The sequence below is a fragment of the Oncorhynchus keta genome, chromosome 1, assembly GCF_023373465.1.
Source record: "Oncorhynchus keta strain PuntledgeMale-10-30-2019 chromosome 1, Oket_V2, whole genome shotgun sequence".
NCBI classification, from domain to species: Eukaryota; Metazoa; Chordata; class Actinopteri; order Salmoniformes; family Salmonidae; genus Oncorhynchus; species Oncorhynchus keta.
In genome coordinates, this window is record NC_068421.1 from 100,113,409 (window position 1) to 100,129,659 (window position 16,251).

The 16,251-nt window shown below is 43.5% G+C and overlaps 1 protein-coding gene across 2 annotated transcripts in view; it reads left to right on the forward strand.

The window, feature by feature from the left end:
• The first annotated feature begins 2,887 nt into the window (after window positions 1–2,887).
• The window catches only part of LOC118379531 (AP-1 complex subunit sigma-2-like), a 48,967-nt gene continuing 35,603 nt past the window's right edge, over window positions 2,888–16,251 (forward strand). Inside the window, exons 1-2 of one of the 2 annotated variants that reach the window (XM_052468980.1) lie at window positions 2,888–3,218; window positions 9,879–10,057. In XM_052468980.1, coding sequence (XP_052324940.1) covers window positions 9,879–10,057 — 179 coding nt within the window. In that variant the 5' untranslated portion in view covers window positions 2,888–3,218. The remainder of the gene's footprint in view (window positions 3,219–9,878; window positions 10,058–16,251) is intronic. The other variant, XM_052468988.1, reaches the window with a different exon arrangement.

The window sequence follows — 16,251 nt, forward strand, 5'->3', positions numbered from 1 at the left end:
ACCTCTGGCCTGCTCGCCTCCCTACCACTGAGGAAGTACAGTTCCCGCTCAGCCCAGTCAAAACTGTTCGCTGCTCTGGCCCTCCAATGGTGGAACAAACTCCCTCACGACGCCAGGACAGCGGAGTCAATCACCACCTTCCGGAGACACCTGAAACCCCACCTCTTTAAGGAATACCTAGGATAGGATAAGTAATCCTTCTCACCCCCCTAAAAGATTTAGATGCACTATTGTAAAGTGGCTGTTCCACTGGATGTCATAAGGTGAATGCACCAATTTGTAAGTCGCTCTGGATAAGAGCGTCTGCTAAATGACTTAAATGTAAATGTAATGTCTTAAAGTAATGATGGACTGTTGTTTCTCTTTGCTTATTGGAGCTGTTATCGCCATAATATGGACTTGGTGTTTTACCAAATAGGGCTATCTCCTGTATACCCATCATACCTTGTCACAACACAACTGATTGGCTTAAACACATTAAGAAGGAAAGAAATTCCACAAATTAACTTTCAACAAGGCACACCTGTTAATTGAAATCCATTCCAGGTGACTACCTCATGAAGCTGGTTGAGAGAATGCCAAGAGTGTGCAAAGCTGTCATAAAGGCAAAGGGTGGCTATTTTGAAGAATCTAAAATATATTTTGATTTGTTTAACACTTTTTTGGTTACTACTTGTGTTATGTCATAGTTTTGATGTCTTCACTATTATTCTACAATGTAGAAAACATTAAGAAAAACCCTTGGATGAGTAGGTGTGTCCAAACTTTTACTGGTACTATAGGTCCTGGATGGCAGGAAGCTTGGCCCAAGTGATGTACTAAACCGTAGGCACTACCCTCTGTAGCGCCTTACGGTCGGATGCAGAGCAATGGCCATACCAGGCGGTGATGCAACCGGTCAGGGTGCTCTTGATGGTGCAGCTAACCGTTACCTTCTCTTGTGAAGGACAGACGTAAGAGAGAGAACAAAGGCTAAACCTGGTCTTAACTTCCAATGCTCCACCCCCCTGCCCAACCCCCCTCCACGCCACTCCGCCAACCGCCAGGATGCCCAGCATCAGAACATTCCAGGCTTTCCCGAGATTGGCAGATAGCAGGTTGATTGGCATGTCGGACCCCGAGAACACTGGGTACTGGTAAGCACAACACAACCACCTACTAGCCTAACACATAACACACAGCTGTCTGTGAGGGTCGCTACAATATGAATGTTATCTGTTGCTAGCAAGTTATCGATTTCATTAACCTTGTTTCTTAGGCTACATTAACGTAGACCATTTTTTGGGGCTTTTCTAGGATGATTGATTGTTTTTATTGCTTTACTGGGACGCTTATCAGATGTAGACATGACAGTGATATTAATGTTTGAGCTGATAGCGCAGGATGAGCTGCACACAGTGGACTTCCTATTAGGGCACATGGTCTCAGTGCTAAAATTATAACTCTGGTTCATAGGCAGATTATTACTGCCGACAATAGCCACTGGGACAATGTACATCTGTAGCAGCACTACGACAACTCAGCGACACAATGGTAGGGATTATCTGAGCAGGGTTTAGGTCATTGATAAAACATTGTCTCAATGCGACCTTAAAATGCGTGGAATCGGTCCAGGCACCAATATGATATGGATGGACTCCTCATTCCTGTAGCATCTTCTGTTTCCAGAAGGTGTCAAAGTTATCTTTAGCCAAATGTATAATGGCAGTAGCCTGCTGAATCCAAGGCAAATCTGTCAAGAATTCTACATTTGAAATGGCATCAACTGCATCGTTGCCTAGCTCTCCATTCCCAAATAAATATGGTGGTTTAAGGAGCAGTGTCTCGTCATTTCTTGCATGATTGCAACGAATTGCAAAAATCGCTGAAGTTGGAGACTTTTATCTCCCTCACCAACTTCAAACATCAGCTATCTGAGCAGCTAACCTTACATAGTCTATCGATAAATAGCCCACCCAATTTTACCTACCTCATCCCCATACTGTTTATATTTATTTACTTTTCTGCTCCTTTGCACACCAATATCTCTACCTGTACATGACCATCTGATCATTTATCACTCCAGTGTTAATCTGCAATAGTGTAATTATTCGCCTACCTCCTCATGCCTTTTGCACACATTGTATATAGACTCCCCTTTTTTTCTACTGTGTTATTGACTTGTTAATTGTTTACTCCATGTGTCACTCTGTGTTGTCTGTTCACACTGCTATGCTTTATCTTGGCAGCAGTTGTAAATGAGAACGTGTTCTCAACTAGCCTACCTGGTTAAATAAAGGTGTTCTCAACTAGCCTACCTGGTTAAATAAAGGTGTTCTCAACTAGCCTACCTGGTTAAATAAAGGTGTTCTCAACTAGCCGACCTGGTTAAATAAAGGTGTTCTCAACTAGCCTACCTGGTTAAATAAAGGTGTTCTCAACTAGCCTACCTGGTTAAATAAAGGTGGAATAAAATGAAAAACATTTTTTACCGACCTGCTGCAGGGTTGTCACTAGTTACCACCGCCACAAAGTCAGAAACCCCTGCCTATTTCTACAGTATCTCTTATTCGAAAGTGATTTTAAACAACCCTAACCACACTGCGAAATTAATTCCTAACCATAACCTTAAATTTGTACCAAAAATCAAATGTTTGTTTTCATTATTTTTTTAACGATATAGCCAATATTGACTTTGTGGCTGTGCTATCTAGTGGAAATACTGCTGCAGGTGTGTCATGATGGTCGGTCACAAGGCAGCGCTGCTGCACTGAAAATACCACTTTGAAATGTTATACTTTTAGTATTTCACATTGCATCTGAAACAAACTGTTGACAGACAGACATTTTTAGGCTACTATACTTTCATTTTATTGATTAGGAATTATGCAAAGCTTTATCGATATATCTCAGATTTTAATCTTCAGACAACATTCGAGGATGACATTGGGGGCGATATAGTGATTGACGAACATAACAGCCTTGGCTGAAGATATTTTGAACCTAGACAGCCAAACACGGCCATGATGTAAAACATGACCCAGAGTAGGCGGGAATAACCGAGTTTATTGACCAATGAAAAATCGTAAAAGCGCCCAGAGTCCAATGGTAAATGTAGTTGTCGTTTGACAACAGGAGCAGTAGACGGGTATTCATTCACTGTGAATACCAAACTAACAGACTGTGTATTGAGTGAGAGTGCATCATTACCCCTTGAAGAATTGAACTAACATTGAAAGGTAAGTCGTCTCCGGCATGATATTGTTTGACTTTTAATATACATATTTAGAACTCTCCGTGCTTCTACACCTGCATTGATTGCTGTTTGAGGTTTTAGGCTGGGTTTCTGTAAAGCACTATGAGATATCAGCTGATGTACGAAGGGCTTTATAAATAAATTTGATTTGTTTCTACCGCTGACATAAAGTCCAAATATAACGTTACTCCGTTATGTTGGCCAAGGCAGCACAAATGCACCTCCATAACCAAAGTCATAAACTCCGCCCATTTATACAATTTATCCTCTTAAAATTGGATTTGAACCTAACAGTAACCACACTGCTAACCTTAAATTAAGACCAAAAAGCACATTTCTGTAGCCAATTTGGACTTTGTGGCTGTGAGTCTGACTTTGTGGCTATGGCAGGGTAGCCTAGTGGTTAGAGTGTTGGACTAGTAACCGAAAGGTTGCAAGTTCGAATCCCCGAGCTGACAAGGTTCAAATCTGTCATTCTGCCCCTGAACAGGCAGTTAACCCACTGTTCCTAGGCCGTCATTGAAAATAAGAATTTGTTCTTAACTGACTTGCCTGGTTAAATAAAGGTAAAAAAAAAAAATGGAAGCAAGTGGAAACCAGGTAGTGGCCGGTGGGGGAGAGACTATACGATCACGCTTGGAGTTGGGACGGACGGATTTCAATCTGTCCCCAGCGAGCTCATTCAATTAATTATGCTAATTTATGCTTGTGACTCAACTTAAGTGTTTCAAACGTGCAGTGACGATTTTAACATGTCAATGTTGGTGGTGCAAACTCAACCATAAAAAAATTCATGCCAGCAAAGCCACTACAAAATATGTATTATTTTATTAGGCCTATGTGGTCTAAAAAGGAGGGAGGATCCACTTTTATAGATGATATACCGACTCACAGACAGCGCATTGCTCAAAACAAATCAACCCTTGCAATATCAACTGTAATTACATGGGTCTATTACAGTAGCCTACTGAACTTTTTGTTAAAAATATTTGAATGGGAAGAGACTGACACTGGCAAACATGATTACAGATCCAACAACATTATATAGTATCCCCTCCACGTGAAGAAAGTAAGCGAAACAATGAAATCATTCCATTGCTTAAAATTATGAATAAGATACTGAGACCTAAATAAGCAATATCACAATTGAGATGTACAAACTAAGCCGCAAGCCGTAATTTCGATTTAAGACATTAATGAGCAAGTAGCCGCTATAACTATTTGTTCAGCACTTTTTGAAATGTAGAGACAGAATTCAGAACATGGGGCGTTCTAACAGTATTCTCCCTGCACAAGTCAGAACCATATGATCAATAATGGTGACATATCATGGCGGCATATCATTGTTTTGCTTGCTTACTTAAATACTGTGCAGTCGTATTCATCAACCTGGCCAAGGCTTTCGACTCTGTCAATCACCACATTCTTATCGGCAGACTCAACAGCCTTGGTTTCTTAAATGACTGCCTCGCCTGGTTCACCAACTACTTTTCAGACAGAGTTCAGTGTGTCAAATAGGAGGGAGGGTCTGTTGTCCGGACTTCTGGCAGTCTCTATGGGGGTAACACAGGGTTAAAATCTCGGGCCGACTCGCTTCTCTGTATACATCAATGATGTCGCTCTTGCTGCTGGTGATTCTCTGATCCACCTCTACGCAGACAACACCATTCTGTATACTTCTGGCCCTTCTTTGGACACTGTGTTAACTAACCTCCTGACAAGCTTCAATGCCATACAACTCTCCTTCCGTGGCCTCCCAACTGCTTCTAAATGCAAGTACAACTAAATGCACGCTCTTGAACCGATTGCTGCCCGCACCTGCCAGCCCGTCCAGCATCACTACTCTGGACGGTTCGGACTTAGAATATGTGGACAATTACAAATACCTAGGTGTCTGGTTAGACTGTAAACTCTCCTTCCAGATTCACATTAAGCATCTCCAATCCTAAATTAAATCTAGAATCAGCTTCCTATATCGCAACAAAGCATCCTTCACTCATGCTGCCAAACATACCCTCGTAAAACTGACCATCCTACCGATCCTCGACTTTGGCGACGTCATTTACAAAATAGCCTCCAACACTCTACTCAGCAAACTGGATGCAGTCTATCACAGTGCATCCGTTTTGTCACCAAAGCCCCATATACTACCCACCACTGCGACCTGTATGCTCTCATTGGCTGGCCCTCGCTTCATATTCGTTGCCCAACCCACTGGCTCCAGGTCATCTATAAGTCTTTGCTAGGTAAAGTCCCGCCTTATCTCAGCTCACTGGTCACCATAGCAGCACCCACCCGTGGCACGCACTCCAGCAGGTATATTTCACTGGTGACCCCCAAATCCAATTCCCCCTTTGGCCGCCTTCCAGTTCTCTGCTGCCAATGACTGGAACGAACTGCAAAGATCGCTGAAGCTGGGGACTCATATCTCCCTCACTAACTTTAAGCACCAGCTGTCAGAGCATCTCACAGATCACTGCACCTGTCCATAGCCCATCTGTAAATAGCCCATCCAACTACCTCATCCCCATACAGTTTTTTTGTTGCTCCTTTGCACCCCAGTATCTCTACTTCCACATTCATCTTCTGCACATCTACCATTCCAGTGTTTAATTGCTAAATTGTAATTATTTATTGCCTTACCTCCCTCATCTTACCTCATTTGCACACACTGTATATAGACTTTTTCTCTATTGTGTTATTGACTGTATGTTTGTTTATACCATGTGTAACTCTGTGTTGTTTGTGTCACACTGCTTTGCTTTATCTTGGCCAGGTCGCAGTTGTAAATGAGAATTTGTTCTCAACTAGCCTACCTGGTTAAATATAGGTGATTTAATTTTTAATAAAAAAATAAGCAGACATTGAAAGCTCTTGCAATATTCAATGAGGACATTTCTCTAAAACTGTCTTTAGGTTACACTTGCACCACCAATTCTGAACCGTAGGCTAAATTATGAAGGGGAGACCAAATTATTAGCAGATGAGCTACTAACAGCTTGCCACACAACATACACTTAGTATTATGTTCTTAGCTACAGCATACATATCTCCACAGCAGATTTCATCATTTAGAGTGCCTTTGGAAAGTATTCAGACCCCTTGACTTTTTCCACATTTTGTTACATTTACAGCCTTATTCAAACATTTATAAAAAAAATGTTTTACTCATCAATCTACACAGAATACCCCATAATGAAAAAAATAAATGTTTTTTTTTAAATTTTGGCAAATGTAATAAAAAATAAAAAACGGATACTTTATTTACATAACTATTCAGACCCGTTTGCAATGATACTTGAAATTAAGTCTCTTCTCACACTCACGGCACCTCTTATATCTCACATATGGAAAAGTACTGCTTTTATTTTTCTAATTATTAGTTCATTGTATTGTCAGAGCGTCAACTTTTCAACTGTGCTCCAAATCGTTTTGAAATCGTAGCATCTGCGCCTGCAATTTAATATCACGAGCAGAACCTACAGACAGACCTTCAGTATGTTGTAGTTTGGTGATTGGCATTTAGGTTGTTGCAACGAAAAGTCAGCAGACAGACAGACGTATGTTATAGCAGGTTCGGTGACCTGATTTGTAGATATATTTAGTCAAACAGACCAAAGTGTACGTTTTGTTTCTAGAGGGGGGAGAATAAATATAACAGTTATTTGGTTAGGGTTTAGGGGCAGATTCTCTCTTCTCCCTGTCTCCACTAATATCCCTCCTACTCTCCTCTCCTCCCTGTCTCCACTAATATCCCTCCTACTCTCCTCTCCTCCCTGTCTCCACTAATATCCCTCCTACTCTCCTCTCCTCCCTGTCTCCACTAATATCCCTCCTACTCTCCTCTCCTCCCTGTCTCCACTAATATCCCTCCTTCTCTCCTCTCCTCCCTGTCTCCACTAATATCCCTCCTTCTCTCCTCTCCTCCCTGTCTCCACTAATATCCCTCCTTCTCTCCTCCCTGTCTCCACTAATGTCCCTCCTTCTCTCCTCTCCTCCCTGTCTCCACTAATATCCCTCCTTCTTTCCTCCGTCTCCACTAATATCCCTCCTTCTCTCCTCCCTGTCTCCACTAATATCCCTCCTTCTCTCCTCCCTGTCTCCACTAATGTCCCTCCTTCTCTCCTCTCCTCCCTGTCTCCACTAATATCCCTCCTTCTCTCCTCTCCTCCCTGTCTCCACTAATATCCCTCCTTCTCTCCTCTCCTCCCTGTCTCCACTAATATCCCTCCTTCTCTCCTCCCTGTCTCCACTAATATCCCTCCTTCTCTCCTCTCCTCCCTGTCTCCACTAATATCCCTCCTTCTCTCCTCTCCTCCCTGTCTCCACTAATATCCCTCCTTCTCTCCTCTCCTCCCTGTCTCCACTAATATCCCTCCTACTCTCCTCTCCTCCCTGTCTCCACTAATATCCCTCCTTCTCTCCTCTCCTCCCTGTCTCCACTAATATCCCTCCTTCTCTCCTCTCCTCCCTGTCTCCACTAATATCCCTCCTTCTCTCCTCTCCTCCCTGTCTCCACTAATATCCCTCCTACTCTCCTCTCCTCCCTGTCTCCACTAATATCCCTCCTTCTCTCCTCTCCTCCCTGTCTCCACTAATATCCCTCCTTCTCTTCTCCCTGTCTCCACTAATGTCCCTCCTTCTCTCCTCTCCTCCCTGTCTCCACTAATATCCCTCCTTCTCTCCTCCCTGTCTCCACTAATGTCCCTCCTTCTCTCCTCTCCTCCCTGTCTCCACTAATATCCCTCCTTCTCTCCTCTCCTCCCTGTCTCCACTAATATCCCTCCTTCTCTCCTCCCTGTCTCCACTAATGTCCCTCCTACTCTCCTCTTCTCCCTGTCTCCACTAATATCCCTCCTTCTCTCCTCTCCTCCCTGTCTCCACTAATATCCCTCCTTCTCTCCTCTCCTCCCTGTCTCCACTAATATCCCTCCTTCTCTCCTCCCTGTCTCCACTAATATCCCTCCTTCTCTCCTCTCCTCCCTGTCTCCACTAATGTCCCTCCTTCTCTCCTCTCCTCCCTGTCTCCACTAATATCCCTCCTTCTCTCCTCTCCTCCCTGTCTCCACTAATATCCCTCCTACTCTCCTCTCCTCCCTGTCTCCACTAATATCCCTCCTCTCCTCTCCTCCCTGTCTCCACTAATATCCCTCCTTCTCTCTTCTCCTCCCTGTCTCCACTAATGTCCCTCCTTCTCTCCTCCTTCTCCTCCCCCGTCTCCACTAATATCCCTCCTTCTCTCCTCCCTGTCTCCACTAATATCCCTCCTCCCCTGTCTCTCCCTCCTCTCCTCCTCCCTGTCTCCACTAATATCCCTCCTTCTCTCCTCCCCGTCTCCACTAATATCCCTCCTTCTCTCCTCCCTGTCTCCACTAATATCCCTCCTTCTCTCCTCTCCTCCCTGTCTCCACTAATATCCCTCCTTCTCTCCTCCCTGTCTCCACTAATATCCCTCCTTCTCTCCTCCCTGTCTCCACTAATATCCCTCCTTCTCTCTTCTCCTCCCTCCTCCCTGTCTCCACTAATATCCCTCCTCTCTCTCCTCTCCTCCCTGTCTCCACTAATATCCCTCCTTTTCTCCTCTCCTCCCTGTCTCCACTAATATCCCTCCTCTCTCTCCTCTCCTCCCTGTCTCCACTAATGTCCCTCCTTCTCTCCTCTCCTCCCTGTCTCCACTAATATCCCTCCTTCTCTCCTCCCTGTCTCCACTAATATCCCTCCTTCTCTCCTCCCTGTCTCCACTAATATCCCTCCTTCTCTCCTCCCTGTCTCCACTAATATCCCTCCTACTCTCCTCTCCTCCCTGTCTCCACTAATATCCCTCCTACTCTCCTCTCCTCCCTGTCTCCACTAATATCCCTCCTACTAATCTCCTCTCTCCTCCCTGTCTCCACTAATATCCCTCCTTCTCTCTCCTCCCTGTCTCCACTAATATCCCTCCTTCTCTCCTCTCCTCCCTGTCTCCACTAATATCCCTCCTTCTCTCCTCTCCTCCCTGTCTCCACTAATATCCCTCCTTCTCCTCCCTGTCTCCACTAATATCCCTCCTTCTCTCCTCCCTGTCTCCACTAATATCCCTCCTTCTCTCTTCTCCTCCCTCCTCCCTGTCTCCACTAATATCCCTCCTTCTCTCCTCTCCTCCCTGTCTCCACTAATATCCCTCCTTCTCTCCTCTCCTCCCTGTCTCCACTAATATCCCTCCTTCTCTCCTCTCCTCCCTGTCTCCACTAATATCCCTCCTTCTCTCCTCCCTGTCTCCACTAATATCCCTCCTACTCTTCTCTCCTCCCTGTCTCCACTAATATCCCTCCTACTCTCCTCTCCTCCCTGTCTCCACTAATATCCCTCCTGTCTCCACTCTCCTCCTCCTCCTCCCTGTCTCCACTAATATCCCTCCTTCTCTCCTCTCCTCCCTGTCTCCACTAATATCCCTCCTTCTCTCCTCTCCTCCCTGTCTCCACTAATATCCCTCCTTCTCTCCTCTCCTCCCTGTCTCCACTAATATCCCTCCTTCTCTCCTCTCCTCCCTGTCTCTACTAATATCCCTCCTTCTCTCCTCTCCTCCCTGTCTCCACTAATATCCCTCCTTCTCTCCTCTCCTCCCTGTCTCCACTAATATCCCTCCTTATCTCCTCTCTTCCAGATGCAGTTCATGCTGCTGTTCAGTAGGCAGGGGAAGCTGCGTCTCCAGAAGTGGTATGTTCCTCTGTCTGATAAGGAGAAGAAGAAGATTACCAGAGAGCTGGTCCAGACGGTTCTGGCTAGGAAACCAAAGATGTGTTCATTTCTGGAGTGGAGAGACCTCAAGGTTGTTTACAAGAGGTGAGTAGTGATAGAGCTCAAGGACGTTGTCCTCTACAGTTGAAGTTGGAAGTTTACATACACTTAGGTTGGAGTCATTAAAACATGTTTTTCAATCACTCCACAAATTTCTTGTTAACAAACTATAGTTTTGGCAAGTCGGTTAGGACATCTACTTTGTGCATGACACAAGTAATTTTTCCAACAATTGTTTACAGACTATTTCATTTATAATTCACTGTATCACAATTCCAGTGGGTCAGAAGTTTACATACACTAAGTTGACTGTGCTTTTAAACAGCTTGGAAAATTCCAGAAAATGTAATGGCTTTAGAAGCTTCTGATTGGCTAATTGACATCATTTCAGTCAGTTGGTGTACCTGTGGATGTATTTCAAGGCCTACCTAGTTAGATTACTTGTTGGTTATCACTGCATTGTCGGAACTAGAAGCACAAGCATTTCGCTACACTCGCATTAACATCTGCTAACCATGTGTATGTGACAAATAAAATGTGATTTGATTTGATTTGACCTTCAAACTCAGTGCCTCATCATGGGAAAATCAAAATAAATCAGCCAAGACCTCAAAAAATTTTTAGACCTCCACAAGTCTGGTTCATCCTTGGGAGCAATTTCCAAACGCCTGAAGATACCTCGTTCATCTGTACAATCAATAGTACGCAAGTATAAACACCAAGGGACGATGTGGCTATCATACAGCTCAGGAAGAAGACGTGTTCTGTCTCCTAGAGATGAACGTACTTTGGTGCGAAAAGTGCAAAACAATCCCAGAACAACAGCAAAGGACCTTGTGAAGATGCTGGAGGAAACAGGTACAAAAGTATCTATATCCACAGTCAAACGAGTCCTATATCGACATAACCTGAAAGGCCGCTCAGCAAGGAAGAAGCGTCTGCTCCAAAACTACCATAAAAAAGCCAAATGTCCTCTGGTCTGATGAAACAAAAATAGAACTGTTTGGCCATAATGACCATCATTATGTTTGTAGGAATAATGTTTGCAGGAAAATTGGGAATAATGGAGAGGATTGCAAGCCTCAGCATCATGTTGTGGGGATGCTTTGCTGTAGGAGGGACTTGTGCACTTCGCAAAATAGATGGCATCTTGAGGCAGGAAAATTATGTGGATATATTGAAGCAACATCTCAAGACATCAAGTCATGAAGTTAAAGCTTGGTCGCAAATGGGTCTTCCAAATGGACAATGACCCCAAGCATACTTCCAAAGTTGTGTCAAAATGGCTTAGTCAAGGTATTGGAGTGGCCATCACAAAGCCCTGACCTCAAGTTTGTAGAAAATGTTTGGGCTGAACTGCAAAAGCGAGTGCGAGCAAGGAGGCCTACAAACCTGACTCAGTTACACCAGCTCTGGTTGTGGGAAGCTTGTGGAAGGCTACCTAGAACGTTTGACCCAAGTTAAACAATTTAAAGGCTATGCTACCAAATACTAATTGTGTGTATGTAAACTTCTGACCCACTGGGAATGTGATAATAGCTGAAAAAAATAATTTTAAATGAAGTGGTGATCGAACTGACCTAAGACAGGGAATTTTTACTCGGATTAAATGTCAGGAATTGTGAAAAACTGAGTTTAAATGTATATGACTAAGGTGTGTGTAAACTTCTGACTTCAACTGAATATAGTGTACTACTTTTGGTTTGGTCAAACGTAGTGCACTATATAGGGAATAGGATGGTATTTGGGAAGCAAGCCATCCCCCAACAGGTTGCCATCCTTATCACTGTCAGAAAAGTATCTTCGGATCAGGATGTATTTGGGCTTAATTTGTTGTGCCGTACATACACACGTATTACTTCATAATGAATTAGAGTGTCCAGATTTCCATAGCGTTTCTGTACCACCCGAGGGAATACAGTATTACCTGCAGTGTACACAACGGCTGTTATTTATTTTTTACAAAGTACTAGCGAATTCCCATAGAGCAGGTAATCCCAGGCAATGCTGTCGGGGGTACGCCAAATAAAAATGTGATTCACATAAAAATATCATGTTTCAAACAGTACATTTATATTTTCCAATGGGGATATACATTTGGGTGAGTTTTTTTCTTTCCCGCCTGAGTAGCCTCTTTTCACTGCCAAAAATCTAGTTAAACCATCTAGTGTTCAGCGAAATAACAACACTATGTCAAATACAGTTAGTCAAATAATTAACATCCAATCACATTAACCATTACTCTCTTGCGGGAAACCTTCACTCTTGTGCGGACTTTGACTACACCGCTCTCGTCGCGTGTTGCAAAATAAATGTAGTAATCTATATTATTCAATTATTGCACCCACGAGCCAACGAGCGTCTGCGTTGCCAAGGGCTGAAATAAAAGTCAGTTCTATTTCTGACGCAGATCACGCTGCAAGTCCTGCCTCTCCCATCACCTCACTGGTTTATAAAAACAGGTATCCACGTGCCATCTCCTCATTGGTTATACCCACGTGGGTGACTGAAAGACGAATGAGGTCGGTGGCGGTAATGCACCTAATTTATGTAAGTTGCCAATCACAATATAAAGTCGAGAAGAAAAAGCCTGGAAGGAGGAGAGATGACTAGAAAATATTCGGTTGACTGTTTTATGTGTGGCTTAATTGTCGGAGTAGAGGACCTTGTGCACTTCAGGTAAAATAACAACTCAATGTTTATGTCCCAGGACAGATTAGCTAGCAACAGCAAGCTAAATAGGACAAATTAGATAGCAAGTGCAAGCTAGCTAGCTAAATTGCCATAAAGGTTTAATGCTTTTCCACCTGTCCCCAAATAAATGTAATTGGTTCAGAGTTTGTTTTGATATTTTAGCCTGCGTGTCGTGATCGCGTTTAGTGTGGGGGGACAAAATACATTTACGCACGATGGCGCACGAGCATAGTCGTTTTGGGTTCCGTTTTGGAAATGAAACATGACAATTTGAAAAGTAAGCCACGGGAGTTTTTTGAGCGAGATTAAAGATGACTATCGAGTAGTAAGACATGTATAAAAGCAACAGATACCATTAATAAGAAGGAGCTATAAGAGTCTTATATGTTGAGCTACCGAGTGTCTAGGACAGGCAAGCCTCATACTATTGTGGAGGAATTAATTATTTCTGCTGCTGGGACAATGCTGGGGGAAAAGGCCCAAAAAACTATACAGACAATGCCTTCATCAAACAACACTGTTTCACAATGCATCAGTGACATGGCAGAAGATGTTTTGAAACAATTACTGCTTCACATACAAGCCAGTGAATTATATACGTTACAGCTAGATGAGTCCACAGGCCTGGCACAGCTCCTGGTATATGTCTGTTACAGCTGGATGAGTCAACATGCCTGGCACAGCTCCTGGTATATGTCTGTTACAGCTGGATGAGTCAACAGGGCCTGGCACAGCTCCTGGTATATGTCTGTTACAGCTGGATGAGTCAACAGACGTGGCACAGCTCCTGGTATATGTCTGTTACAGCTGGATGAGTCAACAGACGTGGCACAGCTCCTGGTATATGTCTGTTACAGCTGGATGAGTCAACAGACCTGGCACAGCTCCTGGTATATGTCTGTTACAGCTGGATGAGTCAACAGGGCCTGGCTCAGCTCCTGGTATATGTCTGTTACAGCTGGATGAGTCAACAGGGCCTGGCTCAGCTCCTGGTATATGTCTGTTACAGCTGGATGAGTCAACAGGGCCTGGCACAGCTCCTGGTATATGTCTGTTACAGCTGGATGAGTCAACAGGCCTGGCACAGCTCCTGGTATATGTCTGTTACAGCTGGATGAGTCAACAGGCCTGGCACAGCTCCTGGTATATGTCTGTTACAGCTGGATGAGTCAACAGACGTGGCGGGCCTGGCACAGCTCCTGATATATGCCCGTTACGTTTATGGGGGGTCAATTAAGGAAGACATCCTCTTCTACAAACCACTGGAAACCAGGACAACAGGAGAGGATATTTTTAAAGTATTGGACAGCTTTGTGACATCAAATGGACTTTGGTGGTCAAGATGTGTTGGTATCGGTACTGATGGCACAAAAGCCATGACAGGGAGATATAGTGGAGTGGTAACACGCATGCAAGCTGTTGCTCCCGACGCCACTTGGGCACACTGCAGCATCCACCGAGAGGCTCTTGCTGCCAAGGGAATACCTGCCAGCTTGAAAGACGTTTTGGACACTACAGTGAAAATGGTTAACTTTTATTAAAGCAAGGCCCCGGAACTCTCGTGTATTTTCTGCATTATACAATGATAAGGGTAGCAACCATGTAACGCTTTTATCACATATAGAAGAGCGCTGGTTTTCAAGGGGCAAAGTATTGACACGTTTAAAAATAAATTGAGAGCCGAGTTTTATGTTTTCTTTACTGACCATCATTTTCTCTTGTCTGACCACTTGCACGATGATGAGTTTCTCACATGACTGGCCTATCTGGGTGATGTTTTTTTCGCCTGAATGATCTGAATCTAGGATTACAGGGACTCTCCGCAACTACATTCAATATGCGTGACAAAGTTGAGGCTATGATTAGAAGTTGGAGCTCTTTTCTGTTTGCATTAACAAAGACAACACAAAGGTCTTTCCATCATTGTATGATTTTTTTTGTGTGCAAATAAACTCAAGCTTGCGGACAATGTCAAATGTGATAATTTTCTGGTCACGCCTCTATCTAACAGTACACTTCAAGTGACCCTCGTTCAAGATGGCCGTACTTCTTCATTACACAAAGGAATAACCTCAACCAATTTCTAAAGACTGGTGCCATCCAGTGGAAGCGATAGGAACTGCAAGAAGGTCCCTTAGAAATCTGGATTCCCAATGAAAACCCATTGAAAAGAGAGTGACCCAAAAAAAAAAAACTATGAATGGTTTGTCCTCTGGGTTTCACCTGCTAAATAGGTTCTGTTATACTCACAGACATGATTAAAACAGTTTTAAACTCTGAAGCTTCTATCTTATCTTCTGGGGATGAGTAGCAGGCAGTTGAATTTGGGCATGCATTTCATCCGGACGTGAAAATACTGCCCCTGTCACCAAGAAGTTAAGACACTGATGCCCTTTGCAACCACGTAGCTATGTGGGAGTGGATTCTCGGCCCTCACTAGCATGAAAACCAAATACAGGCACAGACTGTGTTGGAAAAATATTTAAGACTGAGACTCTCTCCAATGCAAAGTTATACAGAGTTATGTGCATCCTTTCAAGCACAACCATGTCATTAACCTGTGGCGAGTTATTCACAATTTTTGATGAACAAATAAGGTTTTATATGTAAGATGGCTAAATAAAGAGCAAAATTGTTGATTATTATTATTTGTGCCCTGGTCCTATAAGAGCTCTGTCACTTCCCAGGAGCCGGGTTGTGACGACAACTCACACTCATTCTTATGTTTAATATATGTATCATTGATAAGAGGGAGTAGTTCTACTGAAACATTGATAAGAGGGAGCAGGTCTACTGAAACATTGATAAGAGGGAGCAGGTCTACTGAAACATTAATAAGAGGGGATAGACCTACTGAAACATTGATAAGAGGGAGAAGGTCTACTGAAACATTGATAAGAGGGAGCAGGTCTACTGAAACATTAATAAGAGGGGATAGACCTACTGAAACATTGATAAGAGGGAGAAGGTCTACTGAAACATTGATAAGAGGGAGCAGGTCTACTGAAACATTGATAAGAGGGAGCAGGTCTACTGAAACATTGATAAGAGGGAGCAGGTCTACTGAAACATTGATAAGAGGGAGCAGGTCTACTGAAACATTGATAAGAGGGAGCAGGTCTACTGAAACATTGATAAGAGGGAGCAGGTCTACTGAAACATTGATAAGAGGGAGTAGTTCTACTGAAACATTGATAAGAGGGAGTAGTTCTACTGAAACATTGATAAGAGGGAGCAGGTCTACTGAAACATTGATAAGAGGGAGCAGGTCTACTGAAACATTGATAAGAGGGAGCAGGTCTACTGAAACATTGATAAGAGGGAGCAGGTCTACTGAAACATTGATAAGAGGGAGCAGGTCTACTGGAACATTGATAAGAGGGAGCAGGTCTACTGAAACATTAATAAGAGGGAGCAGGTCTACTGAAACATTGATAAGAGGGAGCAGGTCTACTGAAACATTGATAAGAGGGAGCAGGTCTACTGAAACATTGATAAGAGGGAGCAGGTCTACTGAAACATTGATAAGAGGGAGCAGGTCTACT